Raw genomic sequence first — 20027 nt, forward strand, 5'->3', positions numbered from 1 at the left:
TCCTGCCCGGGGCCTGCGACACTGTTGGGGGGGGGGGGGGGGGGGTCAGGCCGGGCTGGGCCGCCCCGAGCGGGGGGAGGGTGGCAGAGGAGCCGGGGAGCGGAGCAGGGCCGGCCGGGGAGCGGAGGGACCGCCCGCACCGGGCCGGGCCTGGCCGCCGCCCCAGGGGGCGCGGGACGGGAGCGGGTCCCCTCAGGGCGCCCTCACCCACTCACCCTCACCCGGCTTCAGGCGTGGCGCAGTGTCCCGCGCGCCTATTGGCTGGCGGGAAGCGCGCAACCCTCTCCCAACCAATCGGCGCCGCCCTCAGTGAGCTCGGCCCGCCCCCTCGGGCAGGAAGCGGGTGGGGGCGCGGACACCGCGGCCTCGGCGGGGGAACGAGGGACGGAGGGGACGGGCGGCGGCTGCCCGCCACGGCGGGTGGCTCCGCACGGCTGCCCCAGTGTGAGAGAGCCCTCCCGCCCCCAGAGCCCCGCCCCGGGTCTCCCCCAAAGGCTGACGGGAACTGTAGTCGCGGCCCCAGAGGGACCCAGCCCCCGCATGCCCGCGCAGACTACCGGTCCCGGCATGCCCCGCGGCCCGCCGCCCAATCGCGGCGCGCTTTGTTGTGGGGGTGCGGCAGGCGCCGAGGTCCTGTTTCAAGATGGCGGACGACAGTGAGACAGCAGTGAGGCGGCCACCGGCGAGGTCTCCGCGGCCGTCGGCGGAGGAGAACGACCACGAGCACTGCAGCGACTGCGAGAACGAGGCGGAGCACGGCTCCAACCGGGGGTGAGCGGCGGTCGGGGCCGCCCGCCGCGGCGGCGGCCGGGCCCATTGAGGAGGGCAGCGGCCGGGAAGTGAGCGGCGCGCCGCCCTGCGGGCTCGCTGATTGGCCGTCAGGCAGCATCCCGCGCTGCGATTGGTCGAGGTGCCCGTCAGTCTGGCGGGGGGGGGACGGGCCGACTGGCTCCCATTCACGCCTGTTGTGGGAGCGTGTGCTGAAGCTAAGCAGGGTCGGGCCCGTCCGTGGCGTGGATGGGTGACGGCTTGCGCGGTGTCTGCGGGGCAGCCAGAAAGGTGCCGCGACTGCCTTTTTTTTTAGTAGAAATGAGCCGAATTCGCAGCTCTTCTTGTCCTTGTGTTAGGGCGTGTCTCCCCACTTTCCCTCCAGCAGAAGCCCCGAACCCCTCCCAGCACCTCTGGCACCACGGTGGCACCCAGGTTGGTGGCATGGTTGGGTGAGTTAATCCCGCTCCCTGAAGCCATCCCTGCATCCTGGAAGAAGCCCAGGCTTCTGCACACCCATCCCGTCATTACCCAGCCGTCGTCATCTCGTGGTTTGAGGAGCATGGCGTCCAGAGGGACGGAGTGGTGAAATAGCAACAATTAGGCTGGGAGCAAGCGCACGCGGTGAGGCAGGTCCTTATCTAGGTAGGAAAGATCTAAAATCTGTAACATAGTACCTGCGTTACTCACTGCCTTAATTAACAAGGCGCAGAGCTGCCTTGCCATGCCTGTGGTCTGTATGAGAGGCTTCGTCCTCATTCCTGCAGGCTTTGCATGCAGCAGGGCGTGTCAACATGTGGTTTACGCCGCACCACGTGCTTCCAGAGGTTTCCAGAGGTTTTGCGCCTCGTGCCTCACGCACCTGAGCCTCACCGGACTCCTCTTCCCCCTCACCCAGTGCCCCAGTGGCTGCTTTCCCGACCCTGCGACGCAGAGGCCGTCGGCTTGGAGAGCTCTTCTCCCTCCGTCGGCAACTTTCCACAGGCAATCCCGCCTGTCCGGTAACCAAAGTGAATAAAAGGTCACGCAAGAAATATCACAGAGGCTTTTTTTATGACAGCACAGATGCCCGTTTATATTTTATTTGCCTCCTGGGTGTGGCACCGTGTCTCGGTTTAATAGGTTTAGTCGTGCTTGGGGAGATTTTTCTTTTCTTTCCCACTGACATGATTAGGTTTGTGGAAACCAGAGCCAAGCAGAGAGGAGACAAGGTACTTAATCACTGTTATTTCCCAGCCTAGCGGTTCAGTCTGCCCTTTGCCAGGAAAAGGTGTGTTCTCGAGCCCTTTTTGTATCCTAGCGTGGGCACCGCGTCTCCCGCAAACCCAAGGAGTTAAAATGCGGTAACCTGCCCTGGCTAGGGCGAGCGTGGAAGTACAACAAGCTAACTGGGCAGCCCGGGAAATGTCCCGTAACAAATGTACTTGGAGAGTTTGGATCGCTCAGGAGGTGACATTAAAACTGTGGCTGATGGGCACAGCGATAACGAGCATGAGCCAGGGAGGCTTTGGAGCTCTCTGGCAAATCTCCTGTCCCCCCCAAACCTAATGGGGGATCCACCTAGAAGAGAAAGGACCGAGCGGTAGGAAAGTGGTGGTTTTCTTTCTTGATGCGCGTTTGTTCTGGTGATTTCGTTACGCTGGGATGTGGGAGCATTTCTGGTCACCCCAGCGGGATGCTGTCCCCAAAACCAGGGCAGGGGAAGTGCCTTGAGCTGCTGGGGTTTGCAGAGCAATGCCTGGAGTCCTGCCTCTGCCCAGTTCGTGTTAAGAGTCACTGGGTCTTGGCTCTGAGATGTAAAACATAAAAGTATGACTTGGTGAGAGCAATACTTCCTTTCCTTTTAAGGACAGGAAAGAGGAATTGAGTTTCCTCCACCTTAGTCCAGTGTCAGCACTGGAAGAGGTGGCTGCCCTGCTCTCCGCTGCGTCCGTCCGAGTTGATTTCCCAAAGTAAAAAAAAAAAAAATCCCACTTTGGTATTTGTTGTGATTTCTTTTGTGCGGAGAAGACTTCTGTCATGTCTCCGGTGTCTGTGGAGGGTTTATTCCCATTGGAGATAAAAGACACTGGGAAGGCAGGGACAGTGACGTGGCAGTGGTGAGACCAAGGATCCGAGTGTCCCAGCCCCGTGAAACTCGTCTGCCATTGGCAAAACCACCCAGGGAAGTGGTTTTGGGTGGCAAAAGTTTGGGGACGGTCCTGTGGCACGAACTGGCTTGTTGCCAGGTGGGGTGTGGGGAAAGTAAAGGGGCTTTTCTTGGTGGGGCAGCGGGCAGCTGCCTGGTTTGGCAATTCCTGCCTGCACTTAGATCATGGAAGGATGTTCCAGGGACAAGCACCATGCTCTGACGTGCAGAATTTAGTTTTAGGTGTTACATGGAGCACAGTAATGGCATGCTCTGCTTTGGGACCAGTGCTCTGCCATCTGCAGAGCCTCCCTCCGTGCTCCGGGCCCTAATGAGATTACAGCCTAAGTGCCGTGCCCGATTAGCCCCAGGTTTGGCAGAAGGATTTTTCCAGCACCTAAATACGGAGCAGGGATCTACTGTTGCTCATCTGACACCTTTCAGACTAGGAAGCACGGCCGTGCAGTGGAGGAATTGCAAACCACACAAGCCCTTGTCTGAATCTGTGTTTCCAGTTGGGTTTTGAGGAAGAACCATCAATGTTTGATACCGTTTGCTGCCTTAGGTGTGGGATGGTCTGACAGCCCGGGCACGGTTTGTGAAACAAAAGAGGCTTTTTGATCACCACAGCACGTATGCTACGGGAAATAACGCCCTGCCCAGGCTGTCGAAATCCACCCCAGGCTGACCCAGAGCTTCCCACCAGGCTGAGGGAGCTTGAGGGAGCGGCAGGGAGCCGGGCGCAGCTGGAGTTGTCCTCCCTTGTGCTTTCCTCCCCCACCTTTCAAAAATAAAGCTCTTGGATCTGGGAATGCAGCCGGAGCGCACGCAGGTCCATGCGATAGACAAGCGGGTGCTAAGTATCAGTTCGTTACTGGATGTGTCTGGTGTTTGCCAGCCTCCAGAGGGGCTGAGCTGGTGGAGGACAGTCAGTCTGAGCAGATCTCGCCTTGAACAAGCCCGGCTGGTTTAGTTAGGTGCTTCCAAAGTCTGGTTTCGAGGTCGCTCAGGTTGTGGGTGTTGTTTTCTGTGTAGTGGTCAGCGCTGGCTCCTTTCCCTCGAGCTCAAGGAGCCGCCTGCGAGCGGGGAAGGGAGGACTAGAGCGAAAGGTAATGGCCATGACGGCAGCGATACCTTTCCCAGGAGAAGGGAAAAGTGTTTTCCTTCCTGAGAAAATGGACCGTGGCGATCCCGCGGGTGATCGGAAGACGTTTCGCAGCCAACGCGCCCTTTTCCACCCGCTTTATCTCAAACCAGCTCTGGCTGGAAAGGAGATAGGGGAGGAAAAAGGCTGTAAGTGCAGCTGGGAAGGCCGTGGGCTGTCGGGCAGGAGCTGGCCCAGCAGTTAACCCTTCCTGGGGGGTGAAACCGGCTTCAGTCCCCGCAGCTTCGTGGGTCTCATCATCTGCAGTGGCTGGGATTTTGGACAGTGGTGGCTTGTCCCAGAGCACCGATGAGGTGTTGCTGTTAATTTGGGGAGCATCCGAGGGGCTGCAGTTACACTGGAGCATAAAGAAGAACATATTTGCTTTACTAAATGGATTTTAAAATAGAAAATGCCTATAATTGTGGCTTCCCTAGGTGTAGCAAGTTGGACCTTTGGGTGTTCCAGCATTTTCTTACGTGCTGGCAACTCCTCTCCCCGCGCCACGGTGCCTGGGAATGCAAAACCTCATCCCACCTTATGCCACCCTGATTTCTTCCAGGTCACGATGGCTCTGCTCATAAATCAGGGAGGATTTTTCTCAGCGCTTTTACCTGCGAGCCTGGCGTGGGGGTAAAGTGATATTGGTTGGGCTGAACTCATTAGTGGCAAGCTGGGAGTTGGCAGCTCTGATTTATGAAGCAAGGCGACACCGACTGAATACGCAGGAGCTGGGAGGATTTTGTTTGTCACATCTGACACCCGCAGCATCCCGACAGGGAGGTGGTGACCTGGGAAAATGTACCCCTGTCCTTTGGAAGGGGCAGCTTCCAGCGTCTGCCCTCGGATGCGCTCGCAAACCCCCCTCGTGCTGTCAGTTTGTGGTGTTAAAATCGGTAAGAAATGAGTTGGGGGTGTTTATTGCAGCTCCACGGCGGATGGTTTGACGCATCCCAGGACCTCAGTTTGGCCGTTGTCTTGCCTGCGCTCCTCTGAGGAGTTAAAAAAAACCAAACCACCACGTTATTTGTCACCCAAATCGATAGCGATGTCAGCGCCGCTTTGCCGTAATTACTTTTGCTGTCATGTCAGCGCTCGCCTCTCCCCGGCTGGAGGCAAAGCCCTTTCCAGCGGTGGGAGGGAAGGTGAGATGTGCCCCCCCTCCCCCGGGAGGGTCCGGCAGCGCCGCGGGATGCAGATCCCCGCAGAGCTGCGGCTTCGCGGCTGCTCCTCTCTCTGCTCCGCTGCGAGCGCTTGATGCGCCCCTGGAGAAGAGGGGGGGCTTCTCGTCCAGCCCCCTTTTGTGGAGCAGCAGCTCCCCCTGGGCAACTGCTTGTTCCCCTGTGCCGGTGAGCAGGAGCTTGGTGGTTCACGTGGGGCTTTGCTGACAGACAGGAGTCAAACGCCTTCTGCAGAGTCTCCGCCGCTGTTGGGGGTTTGCCCGGAGTTGGAAAGCGTTTCCCAGCTCCGCTGCTCCGGGTCCTGCAAACCAGACGTCTCTGCTCCGCGGGGCGATGGCTGCCCGTCACGTCGGGTTTCTGCGTCCCCGCACCTCCCGGCTTCGTCCTTCCTAAAAACATTTCTCTAGCCGCTTTCCCCTGGTTTCAAAACTCCCTTGCTGCTCAGCCCAGGGATTTTTTTTTTTTTTTTTTTGAGACCTTATTCCCCTCCCGACTCTCCCCTTTTCCTGGCCTTGCTGAAATAAATAGTTGGATGCTGCTCCAGCATATTTTCCAACGGGTTTCTTCTTTCCTTTCCCTGCTCCACCCTCTTCACTGCTATCTTGTGTTTGGTAAAGACATTAAGCTGGTCTGGGAGCAAGCAGTACTTGGGGGGGGGTGTGGTGTGGTGTGTCCAGGCTGGTCAATGCCTTCAGATCACCATCTCCCTCTGGGCAGATCGGAGCCGTGCGGCTGTCCCGGCTGTGAGAGCAGCAGTCGTCTCAGGAGTGCAAGGAGGGAGTCACCTCTGTGTCCTAGAGTTAAAAAATATCCTGGCTTGGATCCCCAAGCTGAGATTTGGGGAAAGAGGAGGATGAGATCCCTGGGTACAGGAGGGCTGGGACATGTCCCAGAGCATCCAGGCTGGCGGGGGGGGGGGTCTGTGGGGCAGGCCTGGTACTGGTTTCCAGCTCTGCTGTGGTGGTGGGCTTCGTAGGTGCTGTGGATGTGCTGCTTGATGCAAGGAGCAGCTTCCACCCGGGGTTCTCCATGGCGCTGTCCTCTTCTGTTGAGCCGGACGTGGGTTGTCATCCTCCGTGAGAACAGAAGAGGAAAGATGCTGTGGGTTTGCTGCCAAACCAACCTGGCAGCGCTGACGAGGGCAGAGCTGAGTGACACTGGGGGTGCACACACCGTCCCCCCCCAGTTTGCTTTGCAGAAGATCCCTCGTGCGTGTCAGCCGCTGACAGGTCACCCCTGGCCCCATGCGCCCTCACCTTCCCCCTCATCCCTCAGTCCTGCTCCAGCCATCCCCGGGGTTGAATTTCCACCTGAGCTGTGACCCTCTCGGGGGCCGTAACCTTGTTTTGGGGGGCAGTTGGCAGGGGGGGCTCCCGGCTTGGGCTGCTCCAGCTCCGCAGCGGTAACGTTGCCTGTCCTGTCCCGGGTGTCTCACGCCGGGGTGAGGTCACACCCGCTGTGCCAGGAACAGGCACCTCTCCCATGTTTTGGCATCAGGTCGCTGCTGGACTTGCCCGTCAGCCAGGCTGGGCTCGGTGCGGGGTTTCACAAGCCGGCGGCTGCTTTGGGGTGATCGTCAGCGGGATGTCCGGGGCTGCCCTGCATCCCTGAAGGAGGAGCCGTGCTCCGGCACAGGCGCTTCCCACTCTGCGCTCCCAAAGAGATTTGCTGCTTGGCCTTGATTTTCCAGCTGCAGCATAACGATAGTTTCCCAATGGAGCAGCCACCCGTGTCCCTCGATCATCACCTCGGCGGCTGAGGTGACAGTTGGTGCAGTGTCCTTGGCCACCGGCCCCTCTGTGGTGCCTGGACCTGCTGCGGTGCCTTATCTCCAAGGCTGGAGCGGTGTTTGTTGCTCCCACATCCATCCTTGGGCTCAGAGAGGAGGAAAAACCCTAAGCTGGGCATCACCACCACTTTGTGGGGTGGATTTGGGCACGTGGGGCCGAGTGGGATGACGTGATGGCAAAGACATGGTCCCTGCGGTGCGGGGCTCACTCCCCACTGCTGAGCAAACCTGCAGGGTGGGAGATGTTGGCACTGGGAGGTGTTGGGAGCTTGGCACTGGGAGAGATGCCAGGGAGAGGACGTGTGGCTGCAGCCCCCATGCACCTTCTGTTCCCCCTCCTGGGGACTTGGACTCAGAGCAGGGAGCTTGTATTTTCTTTAGAGAGCTTCAGAAACCCTATAAATGTTCTCAAAAGAAACCCCCAAGGCTCCAATGCTGTTTCTCTTGTTCCCTAGTGGCTTGAGTCCAGCAAATGACAGCGGAGCCAAAAAGAAGAAAAAGAAACCCAAACGGAAGAAAGAGAAAGGAGGAGATCAGCCCGACCAGGCTCAGGATCAGCCGGTGAAGGTGACCAACCTCTTCTCGAAGCTGCGACCCCACGCAACAGCCAGCCCCGTCCTGAACCTCTCCGATGTAGTTTAGGGCAAGGGAAGAGTCTCCCAAGTCCTGGTTTTAGGCCCTTGGCTGTTCCAAACGCTTAAGGTTTAGAGTAATTTCCCAGGCTGGCTCCGGGCATGGGAATTCCTGCTGCTGCAGAAGGTGTTTGCAGAGCGCTCCGGGGTAAACGCGGTCCTTGGCTGGGTATCCCAGCGGTGAAAGGGTCAGACTGGCGTCTCCGAGTTCTTCTTCCCAGACACCAGCTGCCTCCTTGCAGGCAGGGAACTGCCACCTGCCAGCTTCCCCTCCTGCCCGCAGCCAGCACGACGAGCGCGTTCCCCTCCTTCGTGGGCGACATCTGATGTTGTTGATTTTTGCTTGATTAACATAAGAACAGCAGCCGGGTCAGAGCAGGGTCTGTCTTCCCCCTCTTGGCTTTGCAGCCGGTGCTTTGTGAAGGGGCGTGGGACACGCAAGGTTTGTCCCTCCTGGTGCTGGCAGTCACCCCTCTTGTCCCCTCGGGTCCTGTAGCAGGGGACACACACGCAGATCTGCACATCGACAGAGGCTGTTTTCTGTCTGATGCCCAGTTCCCATCCAAATATTTCTAGTATTTTGTCCTTCTGACTGCGCAGAGCATTAAACTTTGAGTGTTTCCGACTAACTTTACCAGGAATCAGGGAGGAGCTGGGGTTGTGAATTCAGCGCCGAGCTGCCCACCCTGCCAAGGTCTGCCTGAGGAGGAGGAGGAGGAAAGTGTCCTTTGTCTTGACTGAGCCTCCCTGCCTTGTCCTGGTCTGTGATGCCAAGGGGCTCCTCTGGAAGCTGCAGTTTGCAGATGTGGATCCAGCTTAGATGGAGGAGGCTGGAGAGAGAAAAGCCACTGCAGAAAGCCCAAATGCTGGGTGTGGGTTGACCCAGGGCATCTCTGCGTGGGCGTTGGCCAAGGTGAGGCAGGGAGGTTTGCTCTTGGGGTCACAGCACCCTCTTAACTGAAGCTAGAAACATTTTAAAGCAGGTCATCCATCCCCTTTGACCCAGGAGTGCCTAGAAACCAGCTCTAGGTGTGTGGTGGGTGGCTGGTAAAAGGTTTCATCCATCTTGTAGAGCGTTACAAGAGGATCTAGGCTGGGAAGGGGGTCTCCTGCCCGCTCTCCCCAGCACCCTGAGGCAGGGTCAGCTCCAGGTTCCCCTGATGAGGAGCTGAACTACAGACCTGGCAGCTCCACTTACTTGTTTTGTCTTTCTGCCCTCCTTTTCTGCCCTCAGGTGAACTCTTTACCTGCTGAGAGGATCCAGGAGATTCAAAAAGCCATCGAGCTCTTCTCTGTAGGTCAAGGCCCTGCCAAAACCATGGAGGAAGCCAGCAAGAGGAGCTACCAGTTCTGGGACACGCAGCCGGTGCCCAAGCTAGGTACGTACAGCCCCTCGCCATTTTGTGCTCCACGGGAGAAGCCTTGTGGTCCCCAGGCTGCTCAGAGAAGCCCAAAGAAGCTGGTCTCTGGCCAGCAAGCGGGTCCCTGGATGGCCTGTCACTGCTGTCCTACCTGGGCTTCAAAGGCAGCAGTGACACTTGTCCGCCGTTCAGTATCGTGGACCAAGTGGCCAGCCCAGCCGCTGGAGAGCTGTGCCGGCGGCTGAGGGGGTCGAGAGGGGTGAGGAGCCATTTCAGATGTCCCATCTGATGCCTCCTGCGTTTGAGTGTCGCTTAATCTCAGTCTTTAGCCTTTGAATTGGGTCTCCCCAGCCCTCTGGGCCCAGGTTTCGTGCGGGGTGTTGCCACCCTTCCTCCTGCCAAGTCCTAGGGGTCTTGGAGCTAACTAGCTCTCCCCTTTCTGGGGGTTGAAGCTTCCCAGCAAGAGATCCTTCATGGGGAAGGTAACTTGGGGTGAGACGGGGCCAGCCAGTGATGGGAGCCACTCAGGGAAGCAGGTCCATGTGCTGAGCTGCCACATGGTTGGTTTGCTGCCTCTGGCAGGGGCAGGAGAGCTGGGAGAGGCGGGGCACAAACCTCGTGAGCATCCACACACCCAAGCTTCCATGCCCATCTAAAGATGGGGAAGCCTGTCTCTTATTTCTTCATTCCCCTCTTTCTCCCACAAACAGCCCAGCTGGGCTTCCCAGCTCGAGTCCTTGCTCCAGCCCTTTCTCCAGTTTGCTCTTGACGCTGTCAGCCTGTGTCAGAAGTGATCTGCTGTCGGTAATGAGGCGTTTCTCAGCGTGGCAGGAGCGCTTGGCAGCTGAGCAGATCTGAAAGGAAGAGGAGCGCGCTGGCACAGAGCTGTGTGGCTCGAAGGCACTGGCTCCCGAGCTAATTGGAGCAAACCTGCGGCGCTCCTGGGGTGCCTGGGATTGCTTTGCTTCGTCTCCGTGTCCCTACTCCCCCAGAAAAATCCACGCAGAGCTCAGGAGAACTAGAGAATGAGTCCAAGCTCATGGTTTCTAGATTTACCCGAAGCTTGTCCTGGCTTCAAATTGGCTGCTCTTCAGTAATTTCGTTCATGGGGTTCTGTCTGACCCCTCTTGCTTCAAACACCGCGTTTGATTCCCTTTTGATGTTGTCAGCACCAGTCTGACGCTTTCTTTGGTCTCAAAGACTTTGCTGGGAGTGATGGTCTCAGCTTTGTGCTGGGAAAATCATAGTGAGATACCCTGGGCGTGGGTCTGCGTGAGACAGCAAAGCCTGATCTTGCATTTGCCCTTTTCCCCAGAGGCTCCTGCCTGTGGCAAACGTCATTTCTGCTTGGGTAGACCCTGGAGGGTAGAAGGGACCTTCTGGGGAAGAAGAGGCACAAACCAGCCGGCTCCTCCCTGCACCAGACTGCTGGCTGTGCTCTGGCTGCCCGCCCCTTGCTGGGGCCTGCCATCTCGTGCTCCAGAGCACGCTCTGGCACGCAGCGTTACGGACACGAGGCTATTTAGGGCCGGGTAACAAAAGTGCTGTGGGATTTGGGGGGCCGGATTTCAGGGCGGTTCAGCACCTGCTCAAAACAGAGAGGACGGCCAGGGGTGAGTGTTTCTGGAAGCCACCCGGGGTGGGTGTGATGGGGGCAGTTCTTGCTCTGGGCTTTTCTTCACCTCCCCATTGCCTGGAAACCTTTTCAGTCCCTTTTGAAGGGAATTCCTGATGAGCGTGGCTCGCTTCTCCTGGCAGCACTCAAGTGATGCCGCTGTGTTGACATCCCCGAGAAAGCCTGTGCTTCGACCGACGTCTCTTGGCTGAATTGGGGGGCTTTAGGAGTCGGTGTTTTTTCAACAAACGTTGTCTTGTTCGCTGCAGCTCTTCTTTAAGTGCAGTGGGAAAGAAACCCTGACGCTGGCCAAATGGCAGGGGCCAGAGCTGGCAGGGAGAGAGCCACCAGCCGATGGAGCGGCTCATGGGAAAGCGCTGGCTGAGGCTGGGACTGTGGGGATGGGGAAGGATGAGGCATCACGTGTGGACCTGGAGGACGGAGCTCTGAAGCTCTGGTCAGTTTGGTGGCTTCCTCTCTGCCGCCCCATTGGCTCCACCGTTGCCCTTGAAAGAGGAGGTTTGGTTCTCTGCCCCCGTGTCGCATTGAATGTGTGACTTGTCCCAAACTGGGTGGGTGAAATGGTGGTCCCTGGCTGCCCTCTGCATGGACTTGGGGTGGGAGATCATGCTGGGGAGGTGGAGCACACTTTTCACCAGATTGAGGTGTCGTGGAGATTTGGCCTCACACAGCAGAGAGCATCTTCATGGCTCCCTGCTCTCTCTTACAGGAGAAGTGGTGAACACTCACGGTCCCGTTGAGCCGGACAAAGACAATATCCGTCAGGAGCCATACACCTTGCCCCAGGGCTTCACCTGGGACGCCCTGGACCTTGGAGACAGAGGCGTGGTGAGTACAGGCAGCTCGGCACGTGTGTGTTGGGAGGGTGTCTCCGGTTGGCAGTTCCATGCTTGGGCTGACGAAGATGGTTTTGGGGATGGGAACGTGTCTTTCACCACACCAGGCAACTCCAGCCCAATGGTCACGCCACTTCCTTGGAGTTAGATGGGTCTGACTTCCTCCATCGTGCAATTTCCTCTCACCCATCCCATGTTGGCCTGGTTTCTTCATGGGGATGAGCGGAGACTTCTCCACATGCTCTTTAAGCGTAAGGATGCCTGAAGCCAGGAGTTTTCCCTGAGGAAGACCCTCCAGACCGTGACCCACCTCCCTGGGAGATGACCCAAGGGCAGCAGGACTTACCCGTGTGTCCTGCTGCTTACTGTGCTCTGCAGCGGTGCTGGTTCCGCAGCTGGGAGCAGGGGGACGTGCCGGGAGCAGGGGGGCGTGCCGGGAGCAGGGACACGGCTGCACGTGGCTCCCCTCGCTGCGGCCACACAAAAAGCGTTCAGGGTCCCGCCTCGGGGCAGCTGGGGTGTGCGATGGCTGGATAACTCTCTCGACCTGCTTGGTCTCTCCTGCTTTAGCTGAAAGAGCTGTACACGCTTCTGAACGAGAACTATGTGGAGGACGACGACAACATGTTCCGGTTCGATTACTCTCCCGAGTTCCTGCTGTGGTGAGTGGCACCGCGGCCGCGGAGCAGAGGGTGTTGGATGCTGGCAAGGCTGATCCCGGTGACAGCACCGCAGCTGCCTTTGCTTGTCCCGTCTCGCTTCTTTCCGAAATCTCCCTTCCCCGTCTGTCACCGTGCGCGGTGTCCCAGGTACACTGCGAGAGCGGGCTCTCGCCCAGCCCTGCCTGCCTCTGGCTTCTTGGAGATATGGGAGTCTAAAACTGGATTTTTTTTCCACTTTGGTTTGATTCATGGAGTGTTTGTAAAGATCCAGGTAGCTGAGGAGCTTCTCAGTGCCCCGGAGCTGTAGGATGAAGGCGGCTGCCAAGTACTGTTGCCAGCAATAACACTTGGAGACCTGTTGCAGCAGAGCTGCTGTTTCCTCCGGGCGTTCCTGAGTCGAGGAACATGGATTTCCACCTGTGTCGCTAGTGAGAGCTGGCCTTGCCCTGGATCCCAGCGGCCCTGCCTTGTCACCTCACTGTCACCCGCTCATCCTCCTGCCTGCGAACCCGCAGCTGCGTTGGGCAGCCTGGAGCAGGACACGGGGCATCCCGGGGCAGGGTGGGGAGGCAGGAGCAGGTACGCTGGGGACCTTGGGTGGGACGTGACTTCTGAAGCGTGTCTCTTCTCCAGGGCCCTGCGTCCTCCGGGCTGGTTGCCCCAGTGGCACTGTGGAGTCAGGGTTGTTTCCAGCAAGAAGCTGGTTGGATTTATCAGCGCGATTCCAGCCACTATCCACATCTGTGACACGTGAGTGCTGCTCTGCTCACCCTGCCCCTTCCTGGGAGCGCTTGGGAGGTCTGGCCATGTCGTCCTGGCTGATGGCTGAGCCAGACCTACGCCCTTCAGCCGTGGAGGTGCTTCGCTGCTTGGAGGAGAGGGTGGGGGATATTTACAGTGGGCAGTGAAGTTCTGTGCAAAGACATCTTGTAGTCAGCAGCCATGAAGGCTGTTCCCTCAGCGAGTGAGGTCAGCTTGGAGCTCTGTCTTACAGAAATCCTCCAGAGCTGGATGGAGACCATTTTCCCTGGGAAAACCTTGGGTAACAGCTTAAAGGAGAGTTCTCCAAACCCAGCCCTTGCCCCGTGGCCTTCCCCGAGGCTTTGACTCCTCTTTCTCTTGAAGGGGCTGGAGCTAAATTGCCCAGGGCGTTGGACTGATCCTCCCAGGTCAGGACTCATGCTCTGCATTGTTTCTTTCCCAAGAGAGAAGAAGATGGTAGAGATAAACTTCCTGTGCGTCCACAAAAAGTTGCGCTCGAAACGGGTGGCTCCAGTTCTGATCCGCGAGATCACGCGGCGGGTTCATCTGGAGGGGATCTTTCAGGCTGTTTACACTGCGGGGGTGGTGCTGCCAAAGCCTGTGGGGACTTGCAGGTGAGTGACTATGGTTGTCCAAAGAGATTTTGGTCTGCGGACCGTCCCTTGCCGGGATCCCCTCTGTGGTGTGTAGCCTGTGTGGGATTCCCCGGGACAGGAGGGATCGACTCCAGCCCAGGTTTCTCCTCCCCACCCCGTCCTTCCAGGATTAAGTCCAGTAGCTTTGCTTAAGCTGCTCACGTATCACAAGACAGGAGACTTTCTGCAGCACAAGCGCTTCGGCCGCCCTTGTTTTTCTCGGCGGGAGCCGCTGGCCTCTTCACGAGCCAGCGTGATGTTCTCGCTTGCCCTCTCATGGCAGCTACGAGAACCTCGTGCCCCTGCGGCCGTCCCGCTGCCCAAGAACAAGTCTCCCACCGCCAGTGTGTTTCTGCAGGTATTGGCACCGGTCCCTGAATCCTCGGAAACTCATCGAGGTCAAATTTTCCCACCTGAGCAGGAACATGACTATGCAACGTACCATGAAGCTTTACCGGTTGCCCGAGGTGGGTGCCAGCCGGGGCCGCGAGCCGCCGAGGCGGAGCTCATGAATTGCTCCTCGCTGAGCGAGGGGTGAGGCTGGGAGCTGGAGACACAAACCTCTCGGCCGAGGTCGAGTCCTCTGCCTGGAGAGCCGGGGTTGTTTCGTGTAGTGAATGACTCTGTCAAGCCATTGCACTTTATTTAATCTTTATTTATTTTTGCCTGGGTACCTGCATTTTAAGGGCAAATTCTTGCAGCTAGAGGACCCTGTGAGCTTTTGTTTCATGGTGAGTCATATGCTGTCCTCCTGGTAAAACGAGAACGCAGATATGACAGCCTTCATCTGTCCAAACACAGCCTCGGAGTGACCTTGAATTGGGTTAGTCCCTCATTCTTCAGTCAAACTGATCGGTTCTGTCACTGCGCTTGTCCTGCTGGGGAAGTTCCTCAGCTGGATATGGGAGAAAAAACAAACAAAGCATTAAAATTGCCTCCACCTTCCCTGACCTTGTTGGCTTCCTTCTGTCGGTCAGAGCTGCTCGTTTCGGTTGGAGAGCGCTGCTTTAGTGCTGGGCAGCACATGGCTCCTGTCCCCTGCCTCCCGCCCCAGCGAAGGCACCAGCTGCTGTTTTGTAGCTACTGATTTTGGTGCACAAAGCCAGACCCAGGAGCAGTCCCTGCTGCTTGATCCGGGCTTTGCTGAGCCATCCCAACCCTAGATTAGAAATCGAGTCCAACTGGAGATAACGCCAGGTGGTTCCTTGCGGTGCCTGGGGCACTTCTGCCAGCCCGTCCCCGCTGCGAGTGGGAGCAGGGAGCTGGAGGGAAGCAGAGATCTTGTGTGGTTAGTGGGTAGGAGGCCACTTCCAGTGGGACTTGACCTGGCACGTGGGGCTTTGGGACCCGCTGTGCTTCTCTGCCGTCTTTGCCATCGGCATCACGGCCGATTGCATCCAGCAAGCAGGGCTGGGGGGGAAGAGTGCTGGGTTGTGGGACTGCAAACGGGCTGATCTAAGCAGAGAGCATCTCCTTGCCGCTTGTCGGAGAGCCCTTGGGTGACGAAAGCCACCGCGCGAGCACCGCAAACCGATTTGTTCCGCTTTCTGCAGACTCCCAAGACTCCCGGCTTGCGGCCAATGGAGCACAGAGATATCTCTGCAGTGCACAAGCTCTTGACCGAGTACCTGAAGCAGTTCCACCTGACGCCCGTCATGAGCCGAGAGGAGGTGGAGCACTGGTTCTTACCTCAGGAGAACATCATCGACACCTTTGTGGTGGAGGTGAGGGGGCAGGAGCAAGATGGCGGGGTGTTTTCCTGGGCTTCTGCCTCCGCTGGAAGAGTGTGTGGTGAGCTGGGGGAGCGATCGGGGAGGTTGCTGCCCTGGGCAGGGTGATACTCTTCCAGGGTGGGAGGTTTGACCCACTGGAGGATGGTGCCTCTCCATCCTGGGCTGCCCCGAGACTCCTCGCAGGGAGCCCACGCATCACTCCGACTGGCCAAGCCCCTCCAAGGCTCCGGCCGGGCTTTAGCCTGGCTCTGACATGTTGTGGTGTCATTTCTGGCTCCAGAGCGCCCCAGGGGAGGTGACAGACTTCCTGAGCTTCTACACGCTGCCCTCCACCATCATGAACCACCCGACTCACAAGAGCCTGAAAGCTGCTTACTCCTTCTACAACGTTCACACCAAGACGCCTCTCATCGACCTCATGAGTGACGCCCTCATACTCGCCAAGTCGGTGAGTGATGGCAGGGCCGGGATAAAGCTCACTGGGCGGCGCACTGGGCGGGTCACCAGGCACTGGGCGGCGCACTGGGCAGCGCACCAGGCGGGTCACCAGGCACTGGGCGGTGCACTGGGCGGGTCACCAGGCACTGGGCGGCGCACTGGGCAGCTCACCAGGCACTGGGCGGCGCACTGGGCAGCTCACCAGGCACTGGGCGGCGCACTGGGCAGCTCACCAGGCACTGGGCGGCGCACTGGGCAGCTCACCAGGCACTGGGCAGCACACTGGGCAGCTCACCAGGCACTGGGCAGCTCACCGGGCACCAGGCAGCTCACCACTCGCCTGGCTGCCCTTGGCTGTGTGGGGAGGGCCGGCCACAGGGCAGGGCTTGTACCCAGGGCTGGTACAATCCCAAATCCTAAAGGATCTGCCACCCGGGAGGACGCAGGGGTAGCCTGAACCTTGCAGCTAGCGGTGAGCTGAGCTCGGGGTGTCTGCTCATTTCTCACAGCCAACGATATCGCCGTGTGCCTGCAGCGCTTGAATTGAGGGTGGGGACACGATGTTCTTCCCTGGTGGCCTCTGGGCGTCTTGGGTGTGCAAAGCTGGGCAGAAGAGGGGCCAGGCAGCTCATGGATGGGAGGAGCTCCCCAGCACGTAGGCAGGAGGAGCTGATGGCTTTGTGTCTTGCCTGTGCAGAAAGGATTCGACGTCTTCAATGCACTGGATCTCATGGAGAACAAAACCTTCCTGGAGAAGCTGAAGTTTGGGATTGGGGACGGGAACCTGCAGTATTACCTGTACAATTGGAAGTGTCCCAGCATGGCACCAGAGAAGGTCAGTGCCGTGGGGTGGTGGGTCCCCCAGCGCATGGGAAGGGGTCTTGTCCCCGCAGCCCCCAGGGAGATGAGTTTGCCGTCGCACACACCTTGGCGTTCCCCGGCCAGCCGCTGCCTGGTGCGGCATGACACGCGGTAACGGGTGATTCCGGTGACGGCTCCTCCGTGCCCTCCCGCTGTGTGGCACAGAGGGTGTCCCCGGGGAAAAGCTCTCGCCACTTGTCTGCCCAGGCTCGTTTTACTCTTGGACTAGTGCAGGTTGAGAGTCCTGAACCTCACGCACATCCTCCCGGGTGACCTCTTCCCTCCGGGGAAGGAGGCCAGGTGCAGAGAGGAGACAGGCAGAGGGCAGCAGGGTGACAGATGTGACGCCGGTGGTTGCAACAGTCACCTGGGAAGCGGTTGCTCTGCCCTGTGAGCCCGCACAGGACCCCGGTGTCACCGCGCAGCCCTGTAGCCTGTGTGTCTGTCTGTCGTGGTGGGGCGAGACAAGCCAGAACCCTTCTGGAGAGGACAGGCGAGCTCGAGAGCCGTCGGGTGGTTGTTAAGCAGGACCCCCTGATGATGGGGAGCTCTGCCAGCACGGTTGCTCGTAGCACGTGTGAAGGGGCTGAGCCACAGGACCTCTGGGGTGTCACCTTGTCCCCGCAGCCAGCAGTTCACTCCCCACCCAGCGACTCTGAGCACTGGCAGCTGCAGACACGCTGTCTGCCTGCCCTGGGCTGGTTTTAGGCAGCACCCAGTTGCCATGTCTCCACCTGAAGATGTGGTTCAGCATCTGTCCGTTCCGCGGCCGCCTTGGAGAGGCCGGTGCCTGAGAACCAGAAGCCACTGGCTGTGCAGCGCTGCAGCCTGCCTGTGCCGCGTCCCAACAGCTAATTAACGCCTTAATGGCAGTAACGAGGCTTTGCTTCCCTCCGCAGGGCGTGCGAAGCCGGGTCTGTCTCTGTCGGGACAAACCAGCCTTGCTCTGCTGCTGAGCCTTTCAAAAAGCTCCAGGAGGTTGCTGGGAGGTTCCAGCGATCCCTTTTCTTACTGGGAGAGGGAGAGCTTGATGCTGGGAGCTGCTCTCCGGCCATACCCTGCGGTGGGGCTGCCCCTGGCTCCGGCAGGTTGGAGCCTGAGACTGGCCACCAGCATGTCCCATCATGCAATGGCCAGAGAGCACTGGGCAGTGCCGGCTGCCTGCGGAGGGCCTGTCCCGGTGCCAAGCTCTCGGGAAGCAGCTTCTCCCAAATCTGTTGTTATTAGCTTAGAAACAACCTTGGCTCGTAACTCAAGGCTGTCTTGCAGACTGCCTGGGCTGGTCACACCCCAAACATCAGTCGCCTCCCCAGACTGGAGCTGGGCAGGGTCCGTGAGCCCCTTCAGCCGCACGCTCAGGCTCCCCCTGCTCCCAAATATCCCAAAGGCACGTGGGGAAAACCCACGCAGATGGTGCTGAGCCCTCCCGGCCGGCACGGCGAGGGCTTGCGAGCTGCCTCCACCCCAAGCCAGGTCTGGGGCAGAGGATGCTGGTGCTCGGGCACAGCGTGACCTGCCGTCTGTTGGCTCCCCCAGGTCGGACTGGTGCTGCAGTAAGCGAGCCCTTGCCAGGAGAGCGCGGCGCCGCCGAGGAGCTGGGCCCGGCGGAGGCGCTGCCCTCGTCCTTTCTGCTGAAGCTGGACCCGCACTGGGAGAGGTGGAACCGAACCCGCCGCACGGCCGCTCACCGCCTGGGTTCACCGCCTGCGTCCCGCAGCGCCGGCCGCCGCTCCCCCGCTGACGTCAGCGGTCTCCTTTGTTTTGATTTAATTGCATCCTCGTAAAGACGTGATCAAGGGAATGTAACTGCTGAAACTAGCTCGTGATTGGCATATAATGGAGTTAACGGGTGAATAATAAAAGTATATATTATATATATTTTAAATTTTTCCTGTTCCAAACTGACCTGAGTGCATTCGTCTGCTGAAGGCCACCTCCGGGTCGCTGGACCGTGACTTTTCTCGACGGGGCCAACCGAGGTAGATGCTTGCTGCGCCGAACAGCTCGGCGCCGGCGTGGTGGAGCACCGGGATGCGGTGGCCGGGCTGCCGAGCCCTCCTGCCTGCCTGGAGGGTGTTTTGGGCTCCGTCCCCCTGCTCGGCTGTTTTCCCTTGGTTTGCTCCCCGCTCCGTTAAACTCGCTCCCTCCTGCGGGTGCCTGGAGAGGGAGGATGGCACCGTCCCTCCCTGTGGGCTCGGGAGCACGGCGAAATTTCTTTCCAAGGGCTATTTGTGCAAGCGATGCCTTGTCCCTTCTCCTCCCCAGCCTCGGAGACTTGAACCCTCCCTGCTCAACGGGGCAAGCGCTGAACCGAGGAGCAGCAACGCCCGAAGATACGGGGGGACTCGGCTCCTCGCTGCCTCCGGAGCTCGTCCGGCACTCCCCGCTCTGCTCGGACTCCTCAGGGTCGTTCCTCTCCACCACCCCTCGTGACACCAGGGCTGTGGGCATCGGGGGGATGATCCGTCGCCGCTGCCGCGCCTCGGGGCTCTCCTCGGCTGCTTTCCTGTGGAAGCGTGGAAATACGGATACACACGCAAGCGACGGCCCTGCAAGACGCCTTCGGCATCACCCCGGGGCTTCAGCCTCTCCAGCCACCCCGGTGCCTCTTCCACCAGGCTCATCATCTTGTGCTATGGGAACCTCCGAGGTAAAGGCAATGCTTTCTTTCATGGAAAACCTCTATCCCATCGAGATATCGTGGGAAAGAAGCACCCGGGCAGCCTGCTGCCTCCTGCCGCATCCACGAAGAGCTCCGAGATGTTCCTGCCCTCCCAGCCAAAGGTTTCCAAAGCTGCACACCAAGGCCAAGACCCCATCTATGCACTCCCACACCTCCCTGTCCCTCCATGCCCCCGGCGTGCACACCATGGACCCCGAGGGCCTTTGCCCACCCCGGCCTGGACCTGCGGGGCCTCAGTGGGGGACCAGGAGCCCGTCACGTCCCCCCCAGCGGCGCCATCGCATCCCCCCTGCTTGGGGTCCTGTGTCGCCTATGCAAGTACGTCTGTGTCCCCTCCTGTGTCCCCAGTGTCCTGGGCTGGGGGAGGCTGGGTGCAGGTGGGGGGAGGTGTCCGGAGGGACCCTCCCTCTGTCCCCACGGCACTTTGAGGGCTTCTCCAATGCGCTCCCCCCAGCTCCCATGGGTGCAGCACCCGTGGCTGCTTGGCAGCTCCCTGGGGCAGTGCTGCATTTGGGGGTGGGCTCAGCCTTTATGTCCCCCAGCCTCTCCCCCAACCCAAGGGGCCCCAGGAGGTGACAGGGACGCCGGGACAGGCTCTGTTAAAATAAAACCTTTATTCGACTGGCTTGACACCGGGGTATAAATCTGTGACCGTCGCCGGTGCTGGAGCAGGGGGTGGGGATGCGGCCCCCAGCCAAGCAGGGACTCGACGCCGTGGGCACGATGGGGCATGTGGTGGCAGGGTCCCCTCTGGGTGAGGGAGTCCCCTCGTGGTGAT

The 20027-nt window shown here is 59.3% G+C and overlaps 1 protein-coding gene across 1 annotated transcript; it reads left to right on the plus strand.

Annotated features, from left to right (window-relative positions):
- The first annotated feature begins 628 nt into the window (after window positions 1-628).
- On the plus strand, window positions 629-18177 carry NMT1 (N-myristoyltransferase 1). The gene is made up of 12 exons (XM_086477903.1): window positions 629-771; window positions 7466-7577; window positions 8877-9021; window positions 11349-11467; window positions 12046-12137; window positions 12771-12887; window positions 13343-13513; window positions 13893-14001; window positions 15088-15258; window positions 15548-15715; window positions 16403-16540; window positions 18103-18177. The coding sequence occupies exons 1-12, from the start codon at window positions 644-646 to the stop codon at window positions 18121-18123; spliced, it is 1491 nt and encodes a 496-aa protein (XP_086334029.1). The 5' UTR covers window positions 629-643; the 3' UTR covers window positions 18124-18177.
- The last annotated feature ends 1850 nt before the right edge of the window (window positions 18178-20027 follow it).

Source organism: Leptosomus discolor, chromosome 25 (genome assembly GCF_034619465.1).
Source record: "Leptosomus discolor isolate bLepDis1 chromosome 25, bLepDis1.hap2, whole genome shotgun sequence".
In the NCBI taxonomy this organism is placed as follows: domain Eukaryota; kingdom Metazoa; phylum Chordata; class Aves; order Leptosomiformes; family Leptosomidae; genus Leptosomus; species Leptosomus discolor.